The sequence below is a fragment of the Egretta garzetta genome, unplaced genomic scaffold (genome assembly GCF_000687185.1).
Source record: "Egretta garzetta isolate BGI_Z169 unplaced genomic scaffold, ASM68718v1 scaffold397, whole genome shotgun sequence".
Classification (NCBI taxonomy): Eukaryota; Metazoa; Chordata; class Aves; order Pelecaniformes; family Ardeidae; genus Egretta; species Egretta garzetta.
Genome location: NW_009260493.1, coordinates 6,832,344 through 6,854,526, shown reverse-complemented (window position 1 = coordinate 6,854,526; position 22,183 = coordinate 6,832,344). Strand labels below are relative to the sequence as shown.

Below are 22,183 nucleotides of genomic sequence, written 5' to 3'. Positions count from 1 at the left end.
CCGCTGCCTGGTTACCTGTCGGGCGGGCTGCGCATCCATCCACGATTGTTGCTCGGAAGGGCTTGTCTGCGAAGCGGAGCCCAGCCAGCGGATCACCATCAAGCGGCATTTGCACCCGATGCTCCCGCGCACCAGGAAGAAGATGCGTCGCAGCGGTGCTTTACTGCAGCGGCTTTTGCAGCAGATGTGTGCCTGGCGCCTGGTTGCAATACAGCAGCACAACGGTTGGGGAAAGCGTGCCCGAGGAAGCCCGGTTTCTCTACCACCAAAAAAGCGCAGCAAAGGGCTGTGGGTGAACAGTATTGACTGGTGCACAAAGATGTGTGGCGGCTGAGTAGGTGCTAAAATTTACACTGATTTATTTTTTAAAAACTCTTGCAGATTATTTCTGAGGCAAGGAAAAAAAAAAACACGCCTATAGATTTAAAAAAAGAGCAGGAAAAGATGCACATGCACAATTTTAGCTGAGTTTTTAAATTCAGGGGCAATGACTGGGAAGGCAGCCAAAACCAACTGATGAAGGAAAAAGGCATGAAAGATGGGAAGCAGACATAATCCCCAAATGCTGCTTTGCTGCTTCCTGCACAGGAAAAGTAATGCAGTGCTTCAATCTCTCTAACCTATGGTGGTGGTTTAATTTTTGTTACAATTTTTTTTGGCTACTAAGTTCTTCAGGCATGGCCACCTATGAAGGCAGCATCCAATGAGTGGTTCTGAAACATAAACATGGTGAAAGTTTTCAGTTCTGGCCAGCTGTGGTTAACTGATGAGCACCCTGGCCTAGAGAGACATGCAATTCGCACTCTCCTTTTAAGCTTTTTCCTTTATGCAGGGGTTGCTAAACTGTAGCTCAAGTGCAGCTGGTGCTACTGCTTTTGCTGTAACCAACAATAAGACACTATTAACGTGGAGGCTGCTTGATAATGCACTTGTGGGAGAAAGCCAGCTTGCTAGGGCCAGTAAGGTTTCCAGAATTGTTGAGATTTGGCTGCACCCAACACCCCACCCACCCCCATTTCTTAATGGTTCTGAAGACCTGTGGGATGCTCATGTCGTTCCCCTTCAGTGATGGAGAACTCTATTTTCTGAGATATGTGGAATATATCTTATTGGGACAGAAAGGGTGGTCTCTTCTCTTTCAGTTCTCCATTGTATTTAAGACAACATACTGTGGGCCCAGAAGAAAAAGCAAAACAAAAAAACCCCTACGATGTGAAACTTTTTGTGAATATATTTTAATTATTTCAAATACATTTGCCTAATGGCAAATAGTGAAAGTTGTTTCAAGTTTTGTTTGTTCCTCATTTTTTCAAGAATTTCACATTTCCACTATGGGCTGTGTGGTGCTTCAGTGCAGCTCCTTGTTAGCAAAAACATCAGGATGTGCACCTATGCCTCGGAAGCACATCAAACCTGTGGTTTTCTAAGGATATTGTGTATGAAACACAACCTGACAGGTCTCCTTTCACCTCTGTCCTGCAAGCTGATATACTTCATCAGATACTCGATGCCCTGCCTTTGCATGGTAATTTACCTCGTAAAATTTCAGATTTTTTTTTTTTTAATACATTTTGTTCAAACTTCTAAGGTATGTAGATACCTCTGACTTACCTTTGATGTTTTAGAAGCACTATCCTTTGCTACAAAGCAAAAAAATTGCCAAAATATTTTTAATTTATGTGTTTATTATTATCATAGGAGATGGTAGCTCTGGGCATGACACGAAGTGCCACTTTATTTGAATACAGTAACAGTCCAGAAAATTTACAATGAAGTATGAGGTTTGAGTTACATGTAGGCAAAGCAGCACAATAATACTGTGTCATCACTGGCCCAAGCCGAACTCTTGCTGGCTGCTAGCAGATGTTATCACTATTCAGTGAGTCAGCTGAGTACTTGTACATCTTCTGGGCCCTAATGTAGAAAGGGGAAATGAGTAGGAAGGTCCATGGTTAATAGTCTGCAGTGAAGTCAGATTGTCCCATCAGGGAATGCCGCTCTTAAAAGTGTTACAAAATTATAATGTAACCTCAATTCCAAAGATTTATCAAGAATGAAGAAACCCAGAGCGAGGTTGGTTTTAATCTCTTCATAAAACTGGAGCATAGTCTTACACAAGGCAGTGGTGTTACTTAACCATCTTTGGCCTGGTCCTTTACGTGCAGCTGTTACTTTACAATAGAGATTCACACCTAAAGGAGCTTCTTCTCCTGTTAAAACCTTGCTCAGTTTTACAGCCCCCTTGGGTAAATTTTGTGAATCTGTGAGTGGGACAAGTCTCAAGGGAGCTGTGTGAAGGGGAGGCTTCAGTAGATGGCACTCTCCCTCTGAGTGAGGATGCAAATACCTCTGCCAGTGAGTCTGATGCAGTGAAAGTAATTTCCTTTATACTCTACAAAAATTGCGATGAACGCAGACAAAGCTCTGCTTAACTATGCAATGAAATAACCCGTGGCAGTTTTTCACAAATCTGGATCTATCAAGTCCTCACATCTGGCTTTCTCCCTGCTTAAATAACTATACTCTGTTTCTGTTCAGCCTGAATCCCTCCTGAAAACGTAATGGTGAATATATACATATATATACACACACAGACACACACACACACATTTAAAAGATACATATATCTATTACATATATAAAAAATACATTTAAGAGAGCTTAGTAATAATATAGGTTACACACATCTGACGCAGGGTTTAGAACTGTTCTGCTTGCTCAACCATTCTTTTCTAATTCATGATTTTATTTTACTATTCTGTCAATGGTAGATCCCATTTAAGAACTTAATACTTTGGGTTGTTGATTGGTTTTTGTTGTTGTTTTGAAGCCACAAAATTTCACAGATCCAGTTTAGAGCAATCTCACTGAATTAGTGCAAGCAAGGAGGCCTTAACTGCAGGTATGGGAACAATAAAGACCTGCTAGGCATTAGGTGAGCTATCGCCTTTTAAATCAAACTTGTTGCTAACCAAGCACTAGTGCACAGCCGTCATCTTACAGCTTTCTAAACTACGATATTTTCCTCACCCCTGAGCAGAAGGGTGAGAGAGCGAAAGACATACGTGTAAGACAAAGGTTGCAATAAAAGATTACACGGGACAAATTCATAAAATGCAAATTGAATTAGTTTCAAATTCTTAAAAGTTTTGGATTATTGAGTAATATAAGTATATTCTTTCAATTTACTGCTTTTTAAGCATTCCTTTAAGCATCTATTTTCTTATTTGACTGGCACACAAGTCAAATAAGACTCCATACTTTCTCAATCCCTGCCTCTGTCCTACACGCCCCAAAAATCTTTTCCACTGATTAAGATCACAGTACTTCTAAAATCCAGAACCTGAAGGTATAATTTTCTTCCTTTAAGAGGTAAGCATTTGCTACCATAGCTCAAATAAAGCTGTTGACATCTGTTTTTTTTCAATATTCATGTCAGAGCCTGAGGGTTTTTCGGGCCTCTTAGGATGAAGAAGCCATCAGTAACGTATGAAAGAGGAGTATAAAGAGTATTTATGTACATCTCTCCTGTACCAGTCAACTTCTGAGCCATCAAAAGTCATGCACCATTACAAGTAGGTAAAGGAACTTCTATTACAAGAAGTGGTTCAAGCAATGGCATGCTGCGTGAGTGAAATGGCAGACAAATTTAGCAAATAAATAGATTTTCTGTTCTTAATTCAAACCAAACCTGCTGCAAGTGTTGGATACTTAAGGGCCTGTGCCCAAAAGCAGCATTTTCTGTCCTTTGCAGAGAAACTACACAGCAGATAAAATGCTGGACCAGGGGAAGTTCTCTGTTGAAAGTGCCACTTGGCTACAGCATTCCTCTGTTTTTGGCAAATAGATTTAAACTTCCAAATCCAAATGCATTTTACACAGAATTCCAAATAGTCTTCACACAGTAAGTTTACTACTTGGAAGTCATGTTTGCACATGACTGAATGGAAATGGTTTGGAGAGACTTTTTTTAAACACTTTACAAAGGAACTGATTTTTTCCCCTTTGGAAAAAAAATCAGGGTGTGGGACTTCTACTATTTACAACACGTTCTTTAGAAGAATAAAAGCAAAATGGTTTAACACTATTATTGTTCTAATTTTTTTCCCCTTCTGCAGTCCTGTGCTGACATTTTGTTCAGTCAGATAAGGAAATATATCTAGGTCATGAAACTAATCAAAAACAGTGGGTTTATGGTCACAACCCTTACCTTTACAGCAGCTATTGTGAGTTCAAAGAAAGTTCAAGGACCCACAAACCAGCCTTCTACACTAGCTTTCAAGTAGTGGTTTCCTGACTGAATCATCAAACTAAGAGTTGGGACACCTGAGTTTTATGCCTTTAGGCAAATTATAGCCTAATTTTCAGGTGTGGTGGATTTCTTTAACTCCCATTTATTTCAAATGGAGTCACAAGAGCCCAGCACCTCTGAATCTTGGTTTTAAACCATTTTGGGAATACCTTCCTTACAGATACATTGGAAAGCTCTTTTGATGTTTGTAATACATTTTGAAATGCTTAGTAAAAATGTGTTATAGAAATACAGTCATTACTACCAAGTGTGACATTGAAACAGTTCTGTTTTTTTCCTCATCTCCATGCAGTACAGTTCAAATGACCTTAAAAAAAATCCCACGACAGCTAAACCTTACAGTTCCGTAGCCAGGACAGAGTGAGAGACAGGAGGCGAATGCTATGAGTTCCCAGGGATCTGTAACCTCACTGCTTTTAGGATGGAAGCTGAAGGGTGGAAGATCATGAGCAAAAGGTGAAAAGCAAGTGGTGACGGAAGCAGGACCTGACGATCACATGGTTTCCTTATATTTTAGAAGATCCCTACTGGAAGGATCCAGAAGACATGGTGAGAAAATAGGCATACTAGCTTCACTTTTGATAATACTAAGAAGCCAGACAGAGATCAGAACTCAGTGGGCTTGCAGAGCTGATCAAGGAAGTAGCCAGAAAAATCAAAGTCTTGATTCTTTGTGATGGATTGCATTGTGTAATAGAGGTCTCATGCCTTCTAGTTTACGGGTGGAGGTAGGTTTATCTGTGCCGTGTGGTATTTGTGTTCAGGAAAATTACATCGTGTAAGTGAGGGAAGAAATAGCAGCAGCTGGACAGACCAGTGAGATTTGGGTGAACTTGTGCCTGTGTTTGGAGATGGGTGCAGAACAAAGGGTTGATTTTCAAACAGGATTTATTTAGAAACTTAAGATCTATTAAAGGACACTGTGGCTAAAACTTACCAATAAATGTATCAAATTAAATGGTTAGAATAAATCCATGAAATCCATGGATAAGGAGAAGTTATTAAAAGTGATCAACATTCAGCAGACCAGTACCTACTGGTTTCATAACAAAGGTGATCTTGAGTCAAGCCAGATTTTACTGGAAACCTCAAGAATATTACAAATGTCACTTCATGCTACGTTAATTAGACCAAGGTCATTTGTAAAACTGTTCAACCAAGGGTGGGCACATGCAAAAGGATGGAGCAACAGGAGAATTGCTCTTTTTACTTTTGCTTCCTTTTTCAGCCTGAAAACTGCAGGTGCTTTTTGCATCCTCCCATTTCCAGCTTACCCAGCCCACTCTGCAGGATTTGCTTGACAGGAGGAAAACATGGTTCTAAATGCATTTAGCCACTGTATTTATTTTTTTTCCCCAGTTTTCTCTTCTTGCTGATTTGCAAAGTCTCAGGTGACTGAGTTATGAGCTGTTTGCCCAACAGGGCCTTTGTTCTGGTCTGTGCTTCAGCACAAACTGGAAAAACCTGTTCGTGTGCTCCCCTTTTTTTTTGTTTTTGATCTTCCTCTCCCATTGGCAGCTGCAGCTTGCACACATGCAGACGAGGTGGTGCCTACCTTTCATGTGGAAAGGCGCCTTACAAAAACTGAGGTTGCTTCTTCCATTATCCCAGAGCTTTTCTAGCCTTGTGAAGGCTTTGGTGGATGCTCCAAGAATTAAACTCTGTTTGTGCTCTGCGAAATGTGTTTAGGTCATCATCTTATTTTTCTTCGAGCAAAGGGAGGGTCTTTGAATGTGGCTCCAGTCCAGCCTTTTAAATAACATTTTGTAGACTCCGGGACATCTGCAGAAACCAGCCTTGTTGTGCAATGTAGTTTTTTGGACGCAGAAGCCTGTCTGCTTTACAGCAGCTGCACACGGTGTAGCCTTAACATCTGTAAGACGGGACAGACCCGGAGAGAGCAAGTTAGTGCAAAACGTGGGCCAGTTGAGGAGAAACTCTTCTTTCCATCTCCTTCCTTTTCCTCTTGCTTTGTGCCGCTGTTGGAACAAGAATGGGTCAGCTGTGTGGGCGATGCATCCAGCTGCTGCGGGACTTCGTGGCCTTTGTTCAGAGGGTGTCCTCCGACTTGGTGCATAGCATCAAGGAATGCTTAACTCTGATAAGCAAATGCTCCTGCTTAAAACAAAACAGGTCTAAAGCCAGACAGCTGTACAAGCCCATCCTGCAGCCTCATGAGAGGGTGACAGCACAGGAGTTTCTGCAGCATATTGAAACAGGTAAGAGGGCTTGAGGTTTTTTTCCTAAAGGGTTGGGAAAGAACAAGGAGGTTTGTTTTGTGAGTTGAAAACAGATACCTGGCTGAACTGCTGCGGCGCGGCAGGAAGCGGTTTGGTGATGTAGGAAAGGCCAGCGCTACAAAGCATTTTCTTTGTGTACTGGGCACCAAGGGCTCAAGTGGCCTGACAGTTGGATCTAGGTAGAAATGGTCAGTCACTTTCTTGCTCTGCCATCACTGTTAATATATAACCCATGTAAATATGTTTCATAAAAGTGAGTCCTTTAGTAATTTAAGTAAATTTTTTTGAAGTCAGTCACTGAGGTCACAAAACTGGAAACAGGCAGGCTGTACCAACACTGGATGCAACATGAGTGCGGAGCTGTGAGCAGGCAAATCAGTGTGGTCCTGGCTAATTTGTGCACATCCATGTGGCTGGCTGGAGAACACCTGGACTTGTGCTGGGGGTTGTCTGTGCTGTATGTGGGGAAGGTCAAAGTCACCCTGGGACAAGCGCCGTTGGGCTCCCAGGTCTTCCTCAGGTTCCAAGCAACTGGTCTGCCTAAGTGCTTTTGTGCAAACATTTTAGACACAAGGCTTGAACACAATCATTCTGCTTGAATCAAAGTAGATCCATAAGTTTTCATTTACCTCCTCTGCTTTACAGGCTACCTCCCTAACTCCCCTCTTTATCTGCTTGTGATGTCCTGTCTATCCTGTCCTAGGATACAACAATATCAGTAGGAAAACTTTTTTTTTTGCTTCACTCCTGCATCCCAGAATATCGTCTGGGATGGGTGTCTTTTGTCAGTTGTCCAACCTAAAGTCATTCCTTGTCTCAAGCTTGGGCAGGGGCCATTGCTTGCTTGGTTTTGCTTTGTCTCACAGCTAATTGGGTATATTGCTTTCAGTTTAAGAACTTTGGGCTAAAGCTACTACACAAAATTGCATAGCCTTCTGCTTTCATTTGTGTGAAGGGTGTGGAATACAAACTACTATTTCTTTCCTTGCCTTTTTGGGGACATCTTGTGAGGGGGACCAGGAGAGACAGTTTTCCTTGGTGTGACACAGTTAACGCTGTTTGAAATAATCTGTCATGGAACAACCTTTGGAATAATTGCTGTGACGCTAGTTGTTGGGAACACATGTGAATTAGCCTCAGCTAGTATTAGCTGATGTCATTACCCTATGAATGTGGGGGGTCCTGTGCTGCTGATGCGTAGCACAGTTCACTAATTGTACACAGTAAGCACTGGCTAAATCCTGAAGTCCCTTTGCAGAATAGGACTAGACCTATCAGCTTGGTGTATGGTGGAGATCTTCCAGGTCTGAACCTTTTCTTTCCAAAGGCTAGCAAGATTCTGACGGTGCAAAAGACTGTCTTGACAGTATCCCAGCTCAGTTCAGGTTACAAGGAAGGGGTCGTCTGGAAAACATGGCGAGGCCAGAATGGCCCTTTGCAGCACCCGCTGGTGCTCCCTGACAGAGTAAGTGTATGTTTTCTTTGAGAAGTCCTTTCCTCTCTGAGCTGGATCTTCAAAAGGCTGTTCCATCTTGGATCCTCGGGAACTGGGCTACAGCAGCAGGGAGCCTATTGCTTCTGTGAGAGCAGTGCACAGATGGCAATGTGTGCTCTCAGGGAGGTCCCAATGTCTGTAATAAGAGATACACAGCACTCAGGAAGAGGAACCCAAGTTAATTCTCTGAGTGGCCAAATCCTGCTGCCAAGACAGATGGAGGCAGGGAAGCCTCACAAACTGAACCAAGACACATCCCACTTACTTTAGCGCTCGCCTGTGTATTTTATTCCAAGACGGAACAAGCCCATCCTCAGTTCTGGACAAATTATAATAAGTAGGGAGCTAACATTTGGACAGTTTGGGTGCGAGGAGAGATTTCGTGGTTGATCATTATAGTCATCTGTTAGCTAGGGCAGCAAATGCTTGATATTATAAGCAGGTGAAGATTTTGAGTGGCTTCTGCTTTATCACTCTCCCAAACAAAAGTGCAAAGATATGTGGGAGATTCAGATGATAGTCAGTGTGTAAGGAACAAATTTAAACCACATGAAGAGATTTTTGTTTTTTCTCTAAAACCTTGCACACACTGGCTAGTCCTTCCCTTTGTGTGTATTGTTAATTATTAAACAAAATTGATCTTTATATGAAGCAATTCTTCTGTGAAGCCCATTTACCTAATCCTGAAGGTAGGAGTTTGCTACTCTTGACACATCAGCAGCTTCTAATGGCTTGAGATATTGGTTGAGTTTTGCACTGAGGCATGAAAGCTCAGACCCCTCACATCCCTCGCATATCTTTATCCCATGGGAGGTAAAGTAGCTAGATCTTGTTCATAGAGATATTTCAATCTTTAATGCACTGCTTTATTGTCTGAAAAATTATTTTATAATTGTGTGCTCCACCAGTCAATTTATATTACATTAACATTTCAACAGGTTGTATTATTGAGCATTGGTTCAATGGCCCCTTTTTTTTTTTCCTCTTGCTGCTCCATTCCACACATTATAAGTACATTACACAGTGACTTACAGGAGTCATGCATGACTGCTATTGCTTGATGGCTATTGCTGAACATCTGGTTTATTCATAGGGGAGCTATCATACTCCAGAACAGGTAGTCTCATGCTAGAAATTTGAGCCTGAGGCAAGCCCATTTGCAATCCATGTTGCTATTCCCTGAAATCCTTTATTGTAATACCCAGACAGGAAACACAGTGAACTTGAAGTGCAGCAGATTAGAAATATATAATCTTTCTATAGCTCTTAACTAAGAACACCACGTTCAGTAGATTATTTTAACAAAGATCTTCTGTGATTCAGGAAAAGATAAAAATTTTTATGGAGAACAAGAACTCCTGCATTTATATTGGATAGCATAAAAGCGTCTAAAGGTTATCATTTATCTTGCTTCCAGTCACTAGCTCTGTGAGCTTCACAGGAGACATTGCCAAGGACAGGTTATTCCAGATTCATTTATTGCTTCTGCTCATGGAAACAAGAATAAGGATAGATGGGCTCTATGGAGTTGTTCAAGTACAAAAATCGTTATGTGTTTGGTTGGCTGTAAATTTTAATTTATTTTTGTAAACTAACCCTTTTCATGTGTAATTGAGTTTGTGCTCTCATTGTGTACATCTTTAGGTTTTGAAATATCACCACTTGGTAAGGACCCTCTGGAAGCCTTGAGGACCTTAGCCTTTTCAGAAAACCCAGGTTTACAGCAATCTGCTGCCCTCTATTACTTGCATATGAGTCAGCACAGTAAGTTATCTCAGTGCATTAGAAAATTTTCACATAGTTATAAATAAAAGTATTACTTCCAACCATGAACAGTTTTTTTTCATGCTATGTTGTTTGCTAAGGAAAATGGAAATGCTGTCATTGCCATGTGGGCAGAGTCATTCTGGGGTTTGCTGTGAGGAGATAACCCTCGTGATTATAAAAGACTGTCATTTATGTAATTGTAACACTTCTGTAAAACTCAGCAGAACCCAAAGTAGTTAGAGTCAGTGTATACTGAATCTCCTGAGAGCAACAGTCAAAATATGGTGGAAGGAAATTGACATAGTGATCATTTAAGGTTTTATATTGTATAATTTTTGGAAGAGGACAAAGCTCTAGAGGCCAGACTGTAGTGCAAATTTATGAAGGAAACATTCTTCTTTGTCCCAACTATTCCGTGGGAACACTTGGCTCCTGAGGTAATTTGTAAATGGTTAGAAGTCAGCTTAAATATACCAAATAAAATTCCAGCAAGAGTTTGGGTCGTACAAAGAGGTAAAAATACCAGCAACAAGCAGGCTGCAAGTTATTTATTTATTTATTCATTGGCTTGTTTTAAATTTACTTCAAGGAGAATATTCTGTCACTTGGCTTGATAGTTTTATCCCATGTATTTTTTGCTGGATAAAAAGTGCAGATAGCCACAACACGAGGAACAGCTATGAGGTGGCATGACTTGTTTGGTAGTGAGGCATGTTGCTTCCCTTCCCATGATGTTTTTGAAATACTTGGTTATTCAAAACCTTTCAGGAAACTTTCCCTGTTTTGCTAGTAGCAATGGAATTTAAATGACGGGGAATACCACTCAGCCTATGTATGGTAGCACCTGAGGCTGAAGACCAATGAGAGAAAAATGTGACTGTGATGAATGATGAGACTCCTGAATATTTCCTCTCATTCCTGCAGTGAATGTCCCCCTGCCTGTGGAGCATCTGGAACCCTTCTACGCCTTACTACGGTCTGCTGACCTGGAGGTGCAGCAGATGTCTTCCTTGTCCCTTGTCAACTTCTTGCTGGAAGGAAATAGTGAGTAATTAACAATACGTTTCTCTTCAGGTGAAAAAGTATCTCTCAGCCAGACTCAGGCAGAAGGAGGGCTCATCTGCACAAATCCCAATTCCTTTTTTTGTATTCCTGATAGGATAGGTGTGAGTCTGTTTCTGTCTGCAAGCCACATCTGGTGGCACCAGGATGTATCAGATCCCTCCACTTAGATTGTATCACGTGGCAAGAGATCTTGATCTGTGTGCATAGGCTGATGAATTATTCCCAGACTGGTGTGGGAACAGCTATACTATTCTCGTTCTTGGATTGGGAGCCCACCGCTTACCCTTTCAAGCAACAGATACAGCTCTTAGAAAGAAACTCTGCCTATGAGACAGTGCTCATTTTCTTGTTATTTCTTCACTGGACCTTGGTCTTAAAATGCTTGCAGATTTTAAAAAAAATTAAAATGTTTAATAGAATTCACTTTATTCTGTAGCTAATAGGGCAAATGTAATTGAGAGAGGATCTGGGAGCTGCAGATGAAAAACTTCACAATAAAGTTTATGTTTGTAGTCAGGGCATGAACACTGCACACCTCGTCAAGGGAGTCCTTGTTGCATCTACCACTGTGCTCCCAGGCACTTGGGCCACAACAGGTATTCCATCATGCTGCCCCATAACAACAGACAGGGTCAGTCTTCAATGAAGCTAGCTTTTTTCTTTTTTTTTTTTTTTTTTTTTTTTATAGATTTTTTTCTCTATTGGAAAGCTGCAGTTGCACTTTCCAAAATGACCCTTATGTTTGAAAACAGAATTGCTAGCAGAAATATTTGGGACCTTCTGAGCATCTCTTACACTCTTTTGTGAATCTGAAAAGGAATCAAGCAAACCAAGCTAGGGACTGTGAGTGCCTTTCAGGCTGTTTCCATCTTAGGTCTATTTCACATAATCATAATATAGACCCCCAAAGCAGTCAAAGGAAAGTACATCCTCTTCACAAAGGCATTAACAGTTTACTTTTCTGTTTGTCCATTTTTTCTTGAATTTATAAATAGTTGACAAAGAATTAGTTGTCCAAATGGGTTTACTTGAGCCAATTCTGGATCTGCTTGAGTCAGAGGATCCCACTGTCCAGTGTAATTCCTGTGCCTGCACCATGACTTTGGCTGTTTCAGGTGAGTGTGCTGTTCTTTCCCTTTATCCTCTGCAGTGAATCTATTCAACTCTTACCTCATATTTCAAGGTGAAACAACCTGTTTGCAATTGGTTTAAGTCATAAGATGCAGCAGCAAATTATGGTATTCCCACATCATAAATAAGACCTCTTGAGATTCCAGTTAAGATCTTTTTCTCAGTGTTTCTGACCTTCATTCTCTTATGATTACAAATTTTTTTCTGATTTCCAACCTAAATATATGCATGACAAGCTTATCTTAATTAATGTCTATGTTGGCTTTTGCTTCAGTAGTTCTGCCTTTCTCATGTCTATGCTGATGAGGCTCCTTCAATTTACTAGACTGAAAAAGCCAAGCTCATTTAAGACTCTTCTTGTAAGTGAGGCTATCCATTCATCTCCATAGCCCTTCTGGGTGTAAATGATATGTTCCAGAAATGGAACAGAGCAATTGCGTCTACTGTTTTGTGATACCACAGACCTCAGGCCTTGTTACAGTCCCAAGATGTACATAAATGCTGCAGGAGTTCCATTCTGAATTCATCTCTTCTGAAAGAGAAGTCACAAGAAATGTACAGTATTTCAGCTGGCATCTCACCTGTGTCTTTTATTGTGACATCCAAGGAAATATGTTTTACGGTACATCTCATGATAACACTTGCTTTTTTTGTGATTGCATTATGCTGACGTTGTCATCCTGCAGCTGACTGACTTAATCACTTAGTCTTTCTCCTCCTCTGCTGCTATTTCCAGCAGACATCAATTAATTAAGAGTCTGCAACAAGTGTTTCCAAGGGCACGTCCCTGCATTTTGTACCATAAGGTTTCATTCTGTTTCTGTTGCTTCAGTCTTCTAACGTGTCTGTTATTTGTAAAATACTCTAGTCCTCCACCACATTGACAGCGCTGCACTTTCTATTAACTTTCTGGTTCAAAACCAACGACAGACCAGTGCTTGTGGAATTCCACTTGTAGCCTCCTTCCAGGTGATCATTCCCATTCAGCAAAACTTGCTGCCATCTTGCTTTTAGTCAGTTCCTTATCCATCGTGTACTACTTGCATTTGTCACCAATTTCTCTTGCTTAACTATGCTTATTGCATATCATGATATAGATATTTTCCTGGCATCCAGACCAGTAAGCTCAACCGCAGTTATCAAAAGAAAGTTTATCAGGTTAGTCTGCCTTATTCTACCTTTACAAAATTTGTAGAGTAGAAATACAGTTTGCAAAAGGCCTTTACAAAAAACCATGAATAACATGTATTTCGCTTCCTGTAGTGTTTATTCCACCAGTTTCCCTCTCCAGCGTGGGAAGTTGCAATCAGATCCCCCAGAAGGCCGAGAGAAGCATGATGAAAGTGTTACTTTCTCATTTAAGTATTTATGTTGCAAAGGGGGACTGGATAAGCAGGATTCAACTACATGAGAATGCTGGTTTGCCTTTTATCCCATTTTTGTTGTTTGTAGCTTTTAAAACACTTTTCCCTTTGAAAGTTATTTTTAAACATTGCATAATATTATGTTCAGGTTAAATACTCTGTATACTACATTACTTGGTGTGGAATGCAAATTGCCTCATTTAAATGTCTAAATTGGGCATGGCATCGCTAAAATTTTAGGTACCTGGCACTACAAGGACTGGTCAGTGAAGTTATGCCCCTGAAGGTCTACAGAGAGATATTCCTTCACCTCTTTTAAGCAGCTCAGAGAGTATGCAGCTTCTTTGGGGACCTAAGGCTGTTCCTTAGTCTTGAAGGCACTCTGGCCCTTCTAGATGTCCCTGTCTTTAACCCAGAGCACGGGGAACCCTCAGCTGCTTCAGATCCAATCCACCTTCATTCTCTGTTGAGGGTGGTCACCTAATGCCTTTGCACCCTCCCTTAAGTGCCAGTGTACCTCTGAGCACAAGTAGTTCAAATTAAGCACCCAAGGAGCTTTCAAACTAGATAGGCAGGCATCTGCTGAACATAGACGTAAGCAGTCCTGCAGGTGCATAGGCTGGGTTGCTGCCTGGCATTTGATCAGTGTTGAGGACGTCTGTCCCAGTTTGACTAGGATTTAGATGGACTGTATCCATTTATTTCTTTTTCAGACTATATTTAGTTACCACAGCAATGAGACTAAAGCAAGAGGCAATTCTCTAGGGTTTAGTTAAATTTAAGTCACAGATTCTGATATTTTAAAGGGTCTGCTTGAGAAAAGTAGTCTGTTCAGTCATGTCCTTCAAGTAAGCCATTCGTGCTTCAGACTGGTTTAAAAAAGGTAAATACAGAAGCACAACCAAATTAGGAAGATCCTTAGATAGCTTTAAGGTGACAAATTCTAAATCCAAGAATGGTAATGTGTCTCAATTCTGCTGCAATGAGCGTGCATGACTGCGTACAGAGTGAAGATCCTTAGCAATGTGACTGCAAGTTTTAAGTCAGCTGGGTTGTGTGGTACTTACCTGCTGCAATGGGTAGCCAAAAATAAAAACAGCAAACAAACCCATTCAAATGAAAAGGATTTGAAGGTCAGTTTGTTCCACACAGCAAAAGGAAGGTCACATACACATTTGCAATTATCCGCAGCTTTTCAATCTGTGAGTGAATGTGGTCAGTTCTGGGATAAGAACTCTTCTCAGAGTACATAGGAACAGAACTAAACATTCACAGCAAGGGTTTAGGGAGGCCTGAACATCTGCATTAAGCTAATCAAGGAGGATGCACTGAGTATAGAGGACGTTCAAAGTTGTACTGAATGGGAGAATTTTCAAGCACACAAATGTCACAGAGTGGAAAGAAAGAATTTATCAATGCAGGTTGCAAGGTGAGTTATTCAAACCCAGCTTGAGTAGATGTTGATTTCCTCACTTCAGTGTAGCATCTGAATACATGGTTCTCATCTAAAAGCGCTCTAAGGGTTGCAGTGGCATCAGTGGAGGGACTTCGTTACTTAGATAAACAGGTAGTCCAGGAGAGAAACGTAATCTAGGCTGCCACATCTCTTATGGAGATGACAGTACAGTTACACATCCTGGTGAGGTAGATATCGCCATCCATTCTGTCATAAGTTGACAAAACAGATGTGTTTAGCCACATTATCTGACGAAAACTAGAATGAGAATGGAGGGAAGAATAAGGGAAAATGACATATGTCAAAAATAAAGCCAGCAAACTCTCAATAATGGACACTGCAGAGAAGAACTTGTCAGCCAGTGAATGACCCAAAGGAAAATAAAAAAAAAAATAAATTATTTCAGTCACCGAGGTTTCCATTGTGTGGGTACCTGTTGTGGTCTTTCCACTCTCCCATGATGAGAGCAGGCGCTCCAGTCCTTCCTAGGCAGGAGCAGGGTGCCTGGATCTCCATGTGGCACTTCTCTCTGAAGCAGACTGTAAGAGCTCATCCTGACACTGTAGGCTTCCAGTGTTGACCACCACCTCTGAGCCCTTAGGCAGAAAAGTTGTTTGAGCCTTTCCAAAACAAGCTGGTTATGTTTCTTTAAGGAAGAAAAACCTTAGAAGCACTCAATGGCTCATGTTCTGTCATGGCCAGTGCTTCCTTCAGATCTTCAGACTGGAAACACGCCCTTGAGAAGCTCTCTCACAAGATGGTATAGGATTCCCCTTCCCTCCCCTAGAAGGGAAAGTAGAAGAAAGCAATTGCCCAAGTTTTGTCCAAATGTTTGTAATCCCTTTGCCCAAATGTGAGGTTCGCTTTCACATTCATAAACATTCATGGAGTGTATTGTGTAAAAGAATGAAGGAAGCAGTAATACCTGAATTCTTTAGCCTTTGTACCTCTTCTTTACTCAACTAATCAGAGTTTACATCACATCAGACTGATTTCCATCAGATGGAGCCACACAGAAGAATTTCTGCCTCCACTGAGGGAAACAAAAGAACAATATGCAGGCAGATTAGATTGGAAAAGGCTTGTCTACAAAATTGACCAGAATATTTCACCAGAATAATAGCTTCCCATGTGGAAAAGTTATTTTTAAATACCTGACTCTTCCCAGAACAATTAGAGTATTTTTTCCAGAATAAAAGGTATTTCCTTGAGTACAGAATATTCATATGAAGGCAGAAAAGGACTTGTCCTGGAATATTGAACCAATGCTGGCTCAACTATACTTGAATAAATATCCTGGATTATCTGTGTGCATCAGTTCCCCTATCATGGTTTAACCCCAGTCAGCAACTTGGCACCACACAGCTGATCACTCACTCCCCCCACAATGGGATGGGGGAGAGAATCAGAAAAGTAAAAGTGATAAAACTCGTGGGTTGAGATAAAGGCAGTTTAATAGGTAAAGCAAAAGCTGCATGCACAAGCAAAGCAAAGCAAGGAATTTGTTCACTGCTTCCCATGGGCAGGCAGGTGCTCAGCCACCTCCAGGGAAGCAGGGCTCTATCACATGTAGTGGTGGTTTGGGAAGACAAATGCCATCACTCCAAACGTCCCCCTCTTCCTCTTTCTTCCCCCAGCTTTACATGCCCTGAATATACCCTGCTAAATTAATTCAGTCTTGCCTGAAGTTAATTATGTGGGTTTTGGTGGCCATACCATGAATAGCTTGATCAGATGTACCGGGGTACAAGGCACATACAACACCTGTTAAACAACCTGTTTAAGGGGGCCTTACAGTCCTTTCATTTTAATAATCCCAGTCACAAAACAAAAGCATTGAACCAGCTGTGATCTATGGCTAATCCAGAAGTCATGAGTTAGGTTTTTTCCCATTGAGCTCTTGGAATTTTTATCAGGTTCCATTGAGCATGCAGAGAAATTTTGATATATACCAAAGAATCGGAGAAGTGAATGCCAAAGAAAGCTAGTCCTACTGGTTGTCCTTCTCCTGGCTCACAATAAGGTGGCAATGTCTTCTTTCTTTCTTTCTCTGATCCTTTTCTCCAGAGTCCAACCGAGAGGCTATAGGCGCTGCTCAAGGAGTTACACCCCTACTGTCTCTTGCCAGTTCCTACGATCCTAGAGTCCAACAAAATGCAGTTGGGGCTATTTTCAACCTCACACAATCAGGTATTTTCTGACTGACAGTTTATCTAAAATTGCTGAGAGAAAATTTCTCACTGATAGGAAAATAATTCAGAAGGGTTAAGGCAAGAATAAAAGTAAATCTGACAACAAATTATTTCCTTTGCATATGGCACTCATGTTGATACCATAGGCTGATGATTTAAGTTTGGCCTCTCTTTAACTAATACAGACCCTTTGTTTGCCTAGCACCAAAACAGAAAGGCTTGATTTTCAACCCCAAGGGGCTAATGTACAAGCACTTAAATCATCAGTCAAAGAAATAGAAAAAAGAATTATAATTTGTTAAAGAAATAACTTGGTCTAAAAAATTTGCTTCAGAATACCACCAAATGTGCTGCTATCTCAGAAGCTTATCCAACAAGATCAAGCTCTAGGAACGTTTGACTTGTATCCCTAACTCGACGTTGGATGATGCAAAATACAACTATTATGGGCCAGATGTTAAAGGCTCCTGGGATATCTGCCAGCAGCTTTAGCAAAAGGAGTATTTGGTCCTCTGCAATAATATGTGCACTACCATACATTAGCTCAGAAACAAACCAGCATTCAATCTCACCTATCTAGATGATACCATTATCCCACACAGCTAAGCAATACAGTTATGTCTCTTATCTGTATCTGGTGGAAGGGAATGGTTGGCAAGAACTTCTACAGTTCGCTATTACACATCTGTTATTACTCAAAATTTTTAAAAGAATTTGTTTTTTTAACATGGTAATCATGGTGAATATCGTACCTGAGGTTTTTTAGCTTCTCCAGCAATTCAGGTTGTCGGAACAGTCTTTAGCATAAAACCAGCAAAGGCTTAATCAATCAGACAGCCTGCTAGTCATTTTGCTAAAGCGTATGCGTCCTGCTGTATTGCACAAGCTCTAAATTATATACTCTCCAGTCACACTGATTGGCGTATATTTGGACAACTTTACCACCCTCTAGAATCCAATGATTGTGCATATCCCTTTTGAATGGTGCCTCCAGAGGAGAGGGAGGGAAGGGGAAAGACACACTAACAGCCCTTTTTTTTTTTTTTTTTTTTTTTAAATGGCAGAGAAAATCCAACAGGTCCTATGCAAGGAAGGAGCCCTACCAGTTCTTGCCTTGCTTCTTGAATCTCCTGACTCAGAAGTGCAGGTATGGTTCAAACAGGTCACATTTTAAGCAGTAACAGTGTGACTGTAAGAAGAGCACAAGCTACAGCATGTAAAAATGAAAAGGTGGAGAGGGAGGAGGGTTTCCCTAGAGAACTGGGGAAGCATATGAGCATCTTGGTGAAACTCAGCTCAGTCAGGTAACGTATATTCACAACACTCAATTTGTTTAGCTCCACAGGATAAAGTTTATGACACAGAGGTGCATCTGCCAGCACACACCAGTGCATGCACACAGTTGTTACCTTCTCGTGTCTTTCAGATCATCAGACAAGATGTAGATAGGCCTCTTCCTCTCTTTGTTTTTTGCATCCTAACTTTGATCTTCCACTCTAAGCGATTTTACTAAGTGTTCTGAGAAGGCATAACTTGCAAAGGTTTTTTTCTTATTATTGTAAATGTCTAGGAAATCTCCCTATTTTATGCTTATCTCAGACACCTCTTTGTGATTCTGCACACTTAACAGAGAGCCGGTCTTGGTTCAAAAGTATGCTGATGAAAAGCTATGAATCAGAGTGTAAACCTTAAAATCCGCTAGTTCATTCATTAAGTCCTCTTGATTGTTTCCTCCATCAGTTTTGTTATCTCTGTTCAGATTTCTTTTAAATGTCTGAAGGAGTGGAGCCTCTGGAATTGCTTTCTGCAAACTGTTTCAGCTTTATCAGCTATCTCTGAGATTCATCTTAAAATTTCCTTCTCTGGAGTTCAACCTGTTTCTTCTAATTATAGCTCCCTAGTAATACATACTCTTATATATATAGTCCTCCCTAGCATTAACATGTAAATCCTTTGGAAATGATCTCTTGGCATGCTAGGGCAATGACTACATCCAGCTTGAGTAAATCAATGTAAACATACAATACAGTAGATGCAGATGACCTAACTTAGGCACCAGCAGCAGTGTCATTGCAGCAGCACAGTACATTCCCAAATACCCAGGGACCTAATGGGTTTGTACAGCATGCAGTGACGCAGCACGGCTGCTGTTGTAGCTACAGCGGATTGCTTCACTTTTCCTGGAGGAAGCGCACTTAGGCTGTTATCACATATACCCAATAAAACACCCTTAAGATGAAAAAGCCCTTTATTTTCAACAGCTCTAAATCTGAGCATTTCTCAGATTTGTTTTTATTCTCTCCAACATGTCACCACTGCAAGCTCCTTTCTCTCTACTTTTTTCTTGGTCCTCTGCAGTACTACAGCTGTGCTGCCCTAAGCAATGTGGCAGCCAATGTTCAGCACCATGAAGCCATGCTGAGACCCAGCAACAGGTTCCTGCTCCAGACACTCATCTCTCTCCTATCCTCTTCTGTGGACAAGGTAAAGCTGTAGTTTTCTCTTTGTGTAAAGGCTTAGCAACCGAGCAGAGCTATAAACTTGGGCTTCCAGTTTCAGTCTTGCACAGTTCTGCTCATCTACTGTACAGATACCTATGCAGCATCTTTTCCATGAGAAAAGACACATATATTAGAAGATATGTAGGTTTTACAAGGTCAACATAAGGACAAAGAGAAGGGAAATCATTAAAGTTGTTACACAGCCCTGGACGCTTCCTTTGGACTAGGATGGCCTATATTCTTTAAACTTCAAACTGCGTGTGTGAAGCGTTCTGTCCAGACTCTCAACTATGTTTGATCATTGTGCCTGTGACAGCAAGTATCGGGAGCATCTATTGTGCTACTTCTTTTTTTTTTTTACTGTTTGGTATCCATCACTTTGACTATATGGCTTCAAAGAATAACATCTCAAAAATTTTGCTTTGTTGTGAGCCAAATGAAGAAACTTCAATAAGCCACAGTTCAGGATTTAAAGGGTGGACCCTTAAATTCTATGTAGGAGGGGGATGAAAACAAAGGCAAAGCAAATGAGACAAATTCACTCCTTTCATTTTTGTATAACTTATCTGACGTTCCTAAAATAAACCAACATTTGAACCCCATTGGCTCTCTCTCATCAACATCAGGATGACTGGTACTAGAGGAAGTTGAAAAAAAAAAATCAAAAACTTTTATAACAAAAAGTATCCCAAAATTTGTGCTCTGAAGATAATGTAATAGCTTGCTAGCGTTGTCATGTTTATTTTGCATACAATAGTCAAGAACATTCATTACTGAAACCACTCTTTTTTTTCTGTTTTTGGCACAAGCAGGTTTCAAGCCAGGCATGCATTTGCCTAAGAAATTTGGCTACTAGTGGTAAGCAATATCTTGCAGATAAACAAACCCCTCTACTTCTTTTTCTTTCTCTCTCTGCCTTTATGACTGAGCACAGTGGGTTGGGAACCTTTCATAGTAAAAGCCAAGAGATAACCTCTTTTTTAGGTTTTAATTGGATGTTAAGGGAAGAGGGAGGTGCTGTGCGTAGACTAAACCTGCCTCAGAGCTCCCCATTAGCAAGGGGAAGTATCTGGACAAAGTGAGTGAGACAGCAGAGGGTCGTATGCACAGCGCCTGTGCAACTCATAAGTTTTTCTCCCTCCCATGTTTCCTAAGCATTAGACCTGATTAGGACAGAATGTCTCCTGAAATTGCTGCTTGAGTGGTGACCCGCCTTCTCCCAAGGCATGAATCTGTCTATCATTATATATAATTTCCTCCAAAGCATTTGTCATCCTCTTAAAAATATCCCATCCTATTAAATGCCCAAGAGCCGTTTCTACGGCATACTCGGGAGATGAAAGCAGAGGACTGGCACACTCAGCGCTAGAGCCCTCGGGTCCAGGGTAAAGCTACTCATCTAGAAAACGTAGAGGTGCTTAATTTCCAAGCAATCACAGTTATAGTGGAGGTGGGAGTGAAGGAACTGCTGCACTGCTCGTTGGCATGGTTGAAAACCCCTGGTCTGCTTGGCCTTTTAGGACTGCTGCTCCATCTGCTGGCTGCTCTGGCATTGCCTTCAGCGCCCAAAACCACTCACTGAAGTTGCAGGGACAAATGGGATATAAGGATTCAGCCAGAATGGCTGGTCTCTCCCCTGGCTAACCATAACTCTGCAAGATAGATGATGCCTGGGGAGGTCTGTCTGTCTGTCTGTCTGTGCAGCAGAAGCTGCCACCTTCCTACCAGACCTTATGCCAATGAAGGACTCAGAAAATTCCCCTCATTTCTTCTCGATGAAATTCAGACACGAACTGAAGGCTGCCCAAACCTACATTCTGCTCTCAAGCCTGTATTAATCCTTTGGCAAAAGGAAACAGAATAAATGAGGATTTATTTTTATAACCAAACATCCAGCATTGTCGCATTCCACAGAGGTGGAGAGGTCCCCTCTAATTTCATCACTGAGGCCCAGTCAAACCTTTATGAGTTGGGGCCTGAATGCCTCCTTGCAGTGCTCTGAAGCTCCCTGACATCGATTGTTTTCCCAAACCAGCAGACATCCAGGCCGAGATGGTTGCTGAGGATGTCCTGCCCAAGCTGTGTTCTCTCCTGACATCGGGAAGCGAAGGCGTGCGTCGTGCCTCCATCGCTCTGCTCTGGATACTGTCCCAGCACCCGCACAACCAGGTAGGGGAGGCCATTTCCCAAGACTAGAAGGGAAAGAGTAGTTCTGGTCACCATCTGGGGTAATGCCCTGTTATGGCAAAACTGCACACAAAATGCATTTGGAGAATGACCAATAGTCTCTGTGAGACTTCCCAACCCTTCTCCCTCCCACACAAATTAATGAGGTTTTGTCTACTGCATCTGCGCTGTCACTAACTGCCCAAGGAGCCTACCTGTTGTGGTGAGTGGGATCCAAAGGATCCCGTAGTTAATCAGATTACCTGTTATGGGACCAAGGGGAGGGTAGAGGGGGAGATGGATGTCGGATTCCTTGGATGTGTGGATACTGCCCTGCACTCCCGGCAACTCCCTATGGTCCCCTCGGTCCCCAGACTGTAGGTCTCCAGGTGGGTATAACAAGGGGCAGGACACATGCGTAGCACCACGAGAGACTGCAGCCACGGAGGCAGGTGAGGAAGTTATTCCTTGGCTACAGAGCTTCCCCACACACT

At 41.6% G+C, this 22,183-nt stretch overlaps 2 protein-coding genes across 15 annotated transcripts in view; one reads left to right on the top strand and one right to left on the bottom strand.

The window, feature by feature from the left end:
* BCLAF1 (BCL2 associated transcription factor 1) overlaps positions 1 to 108 on the bottom strand; it is a 26,123-nt gene extending 26,015 nt beyond the window's left edge. For 6 of the 7 annotated variants that reach the window (XR_004842694.1, XM_035899827.1, XM_009644332.2 and 3 more), the window contains exon 1: positions 16 to 108. The gene's annotated coding sequence lies outside the window, so the exon portion shown is untranslated. The remainder of the gene's footprint in view (positions 1 to 15) is intronic. The other variant, XM_009644331.2, reaches the window with a different exon arrangement.
* A 153-nt stretch (positions 109 to 261) lies between these two features.
* LOC104131196 (vacuolar protein 8) overlaps positions 262 to 22,183 on the top strand; it is a 34,065-nt gene continuing 12,143 nt past the window's right edge. For 2 of the 8 annotated variants that reach the window (XM_035899832.1, XM_009644330.2), the window contains exons 1-9: positions 5,694 to 6,531; positions 9,692 to 9,811; positions 10,739 to 10,858; positions 11,875 to 11,994; positions 16,898 to 17,020; positions 18,087 to 18,169; positions 19,381 to 19,506; positions 20,336 to 20,381; positions 21,559 to 21,692. In XM_035899832.1, coding sequence (XP_035755725.1) covers positions 6,306 to 6,531; positions 9,692 to 9,811; positions 10,739 to 10,858; positions 11,875 to 11,994; positions 16,898 to 17,020; positions 18,087 to 18,169; positions 19,381 to 19,506; positions 20,336 to 20,381; positions 21,559 to 21,692 — 1,098 coding nt within the window. In that variant the 5' untranslated portion in view covers positions 5,694 to 6,305. Of the gene's footprint in view, positions 4,862 to 5,693; positions 6,532 to 9,691; positions 9,812 to 10,738; positions 10,859 to 11,874; positions 11,995 to 16,897; positions 17,021 to 18,086; positions 18,170 to 19,380; positions 19,507 to 20,335; positions 20,382 to 21,558; positions 21,693 to 22,183 lie in introns of those variants that run through there. The other 6 variants (XM_035899837.1, XM_035899835.1, XM_035899836.1 and 3 more) reach the window with 6 other exon arrangements.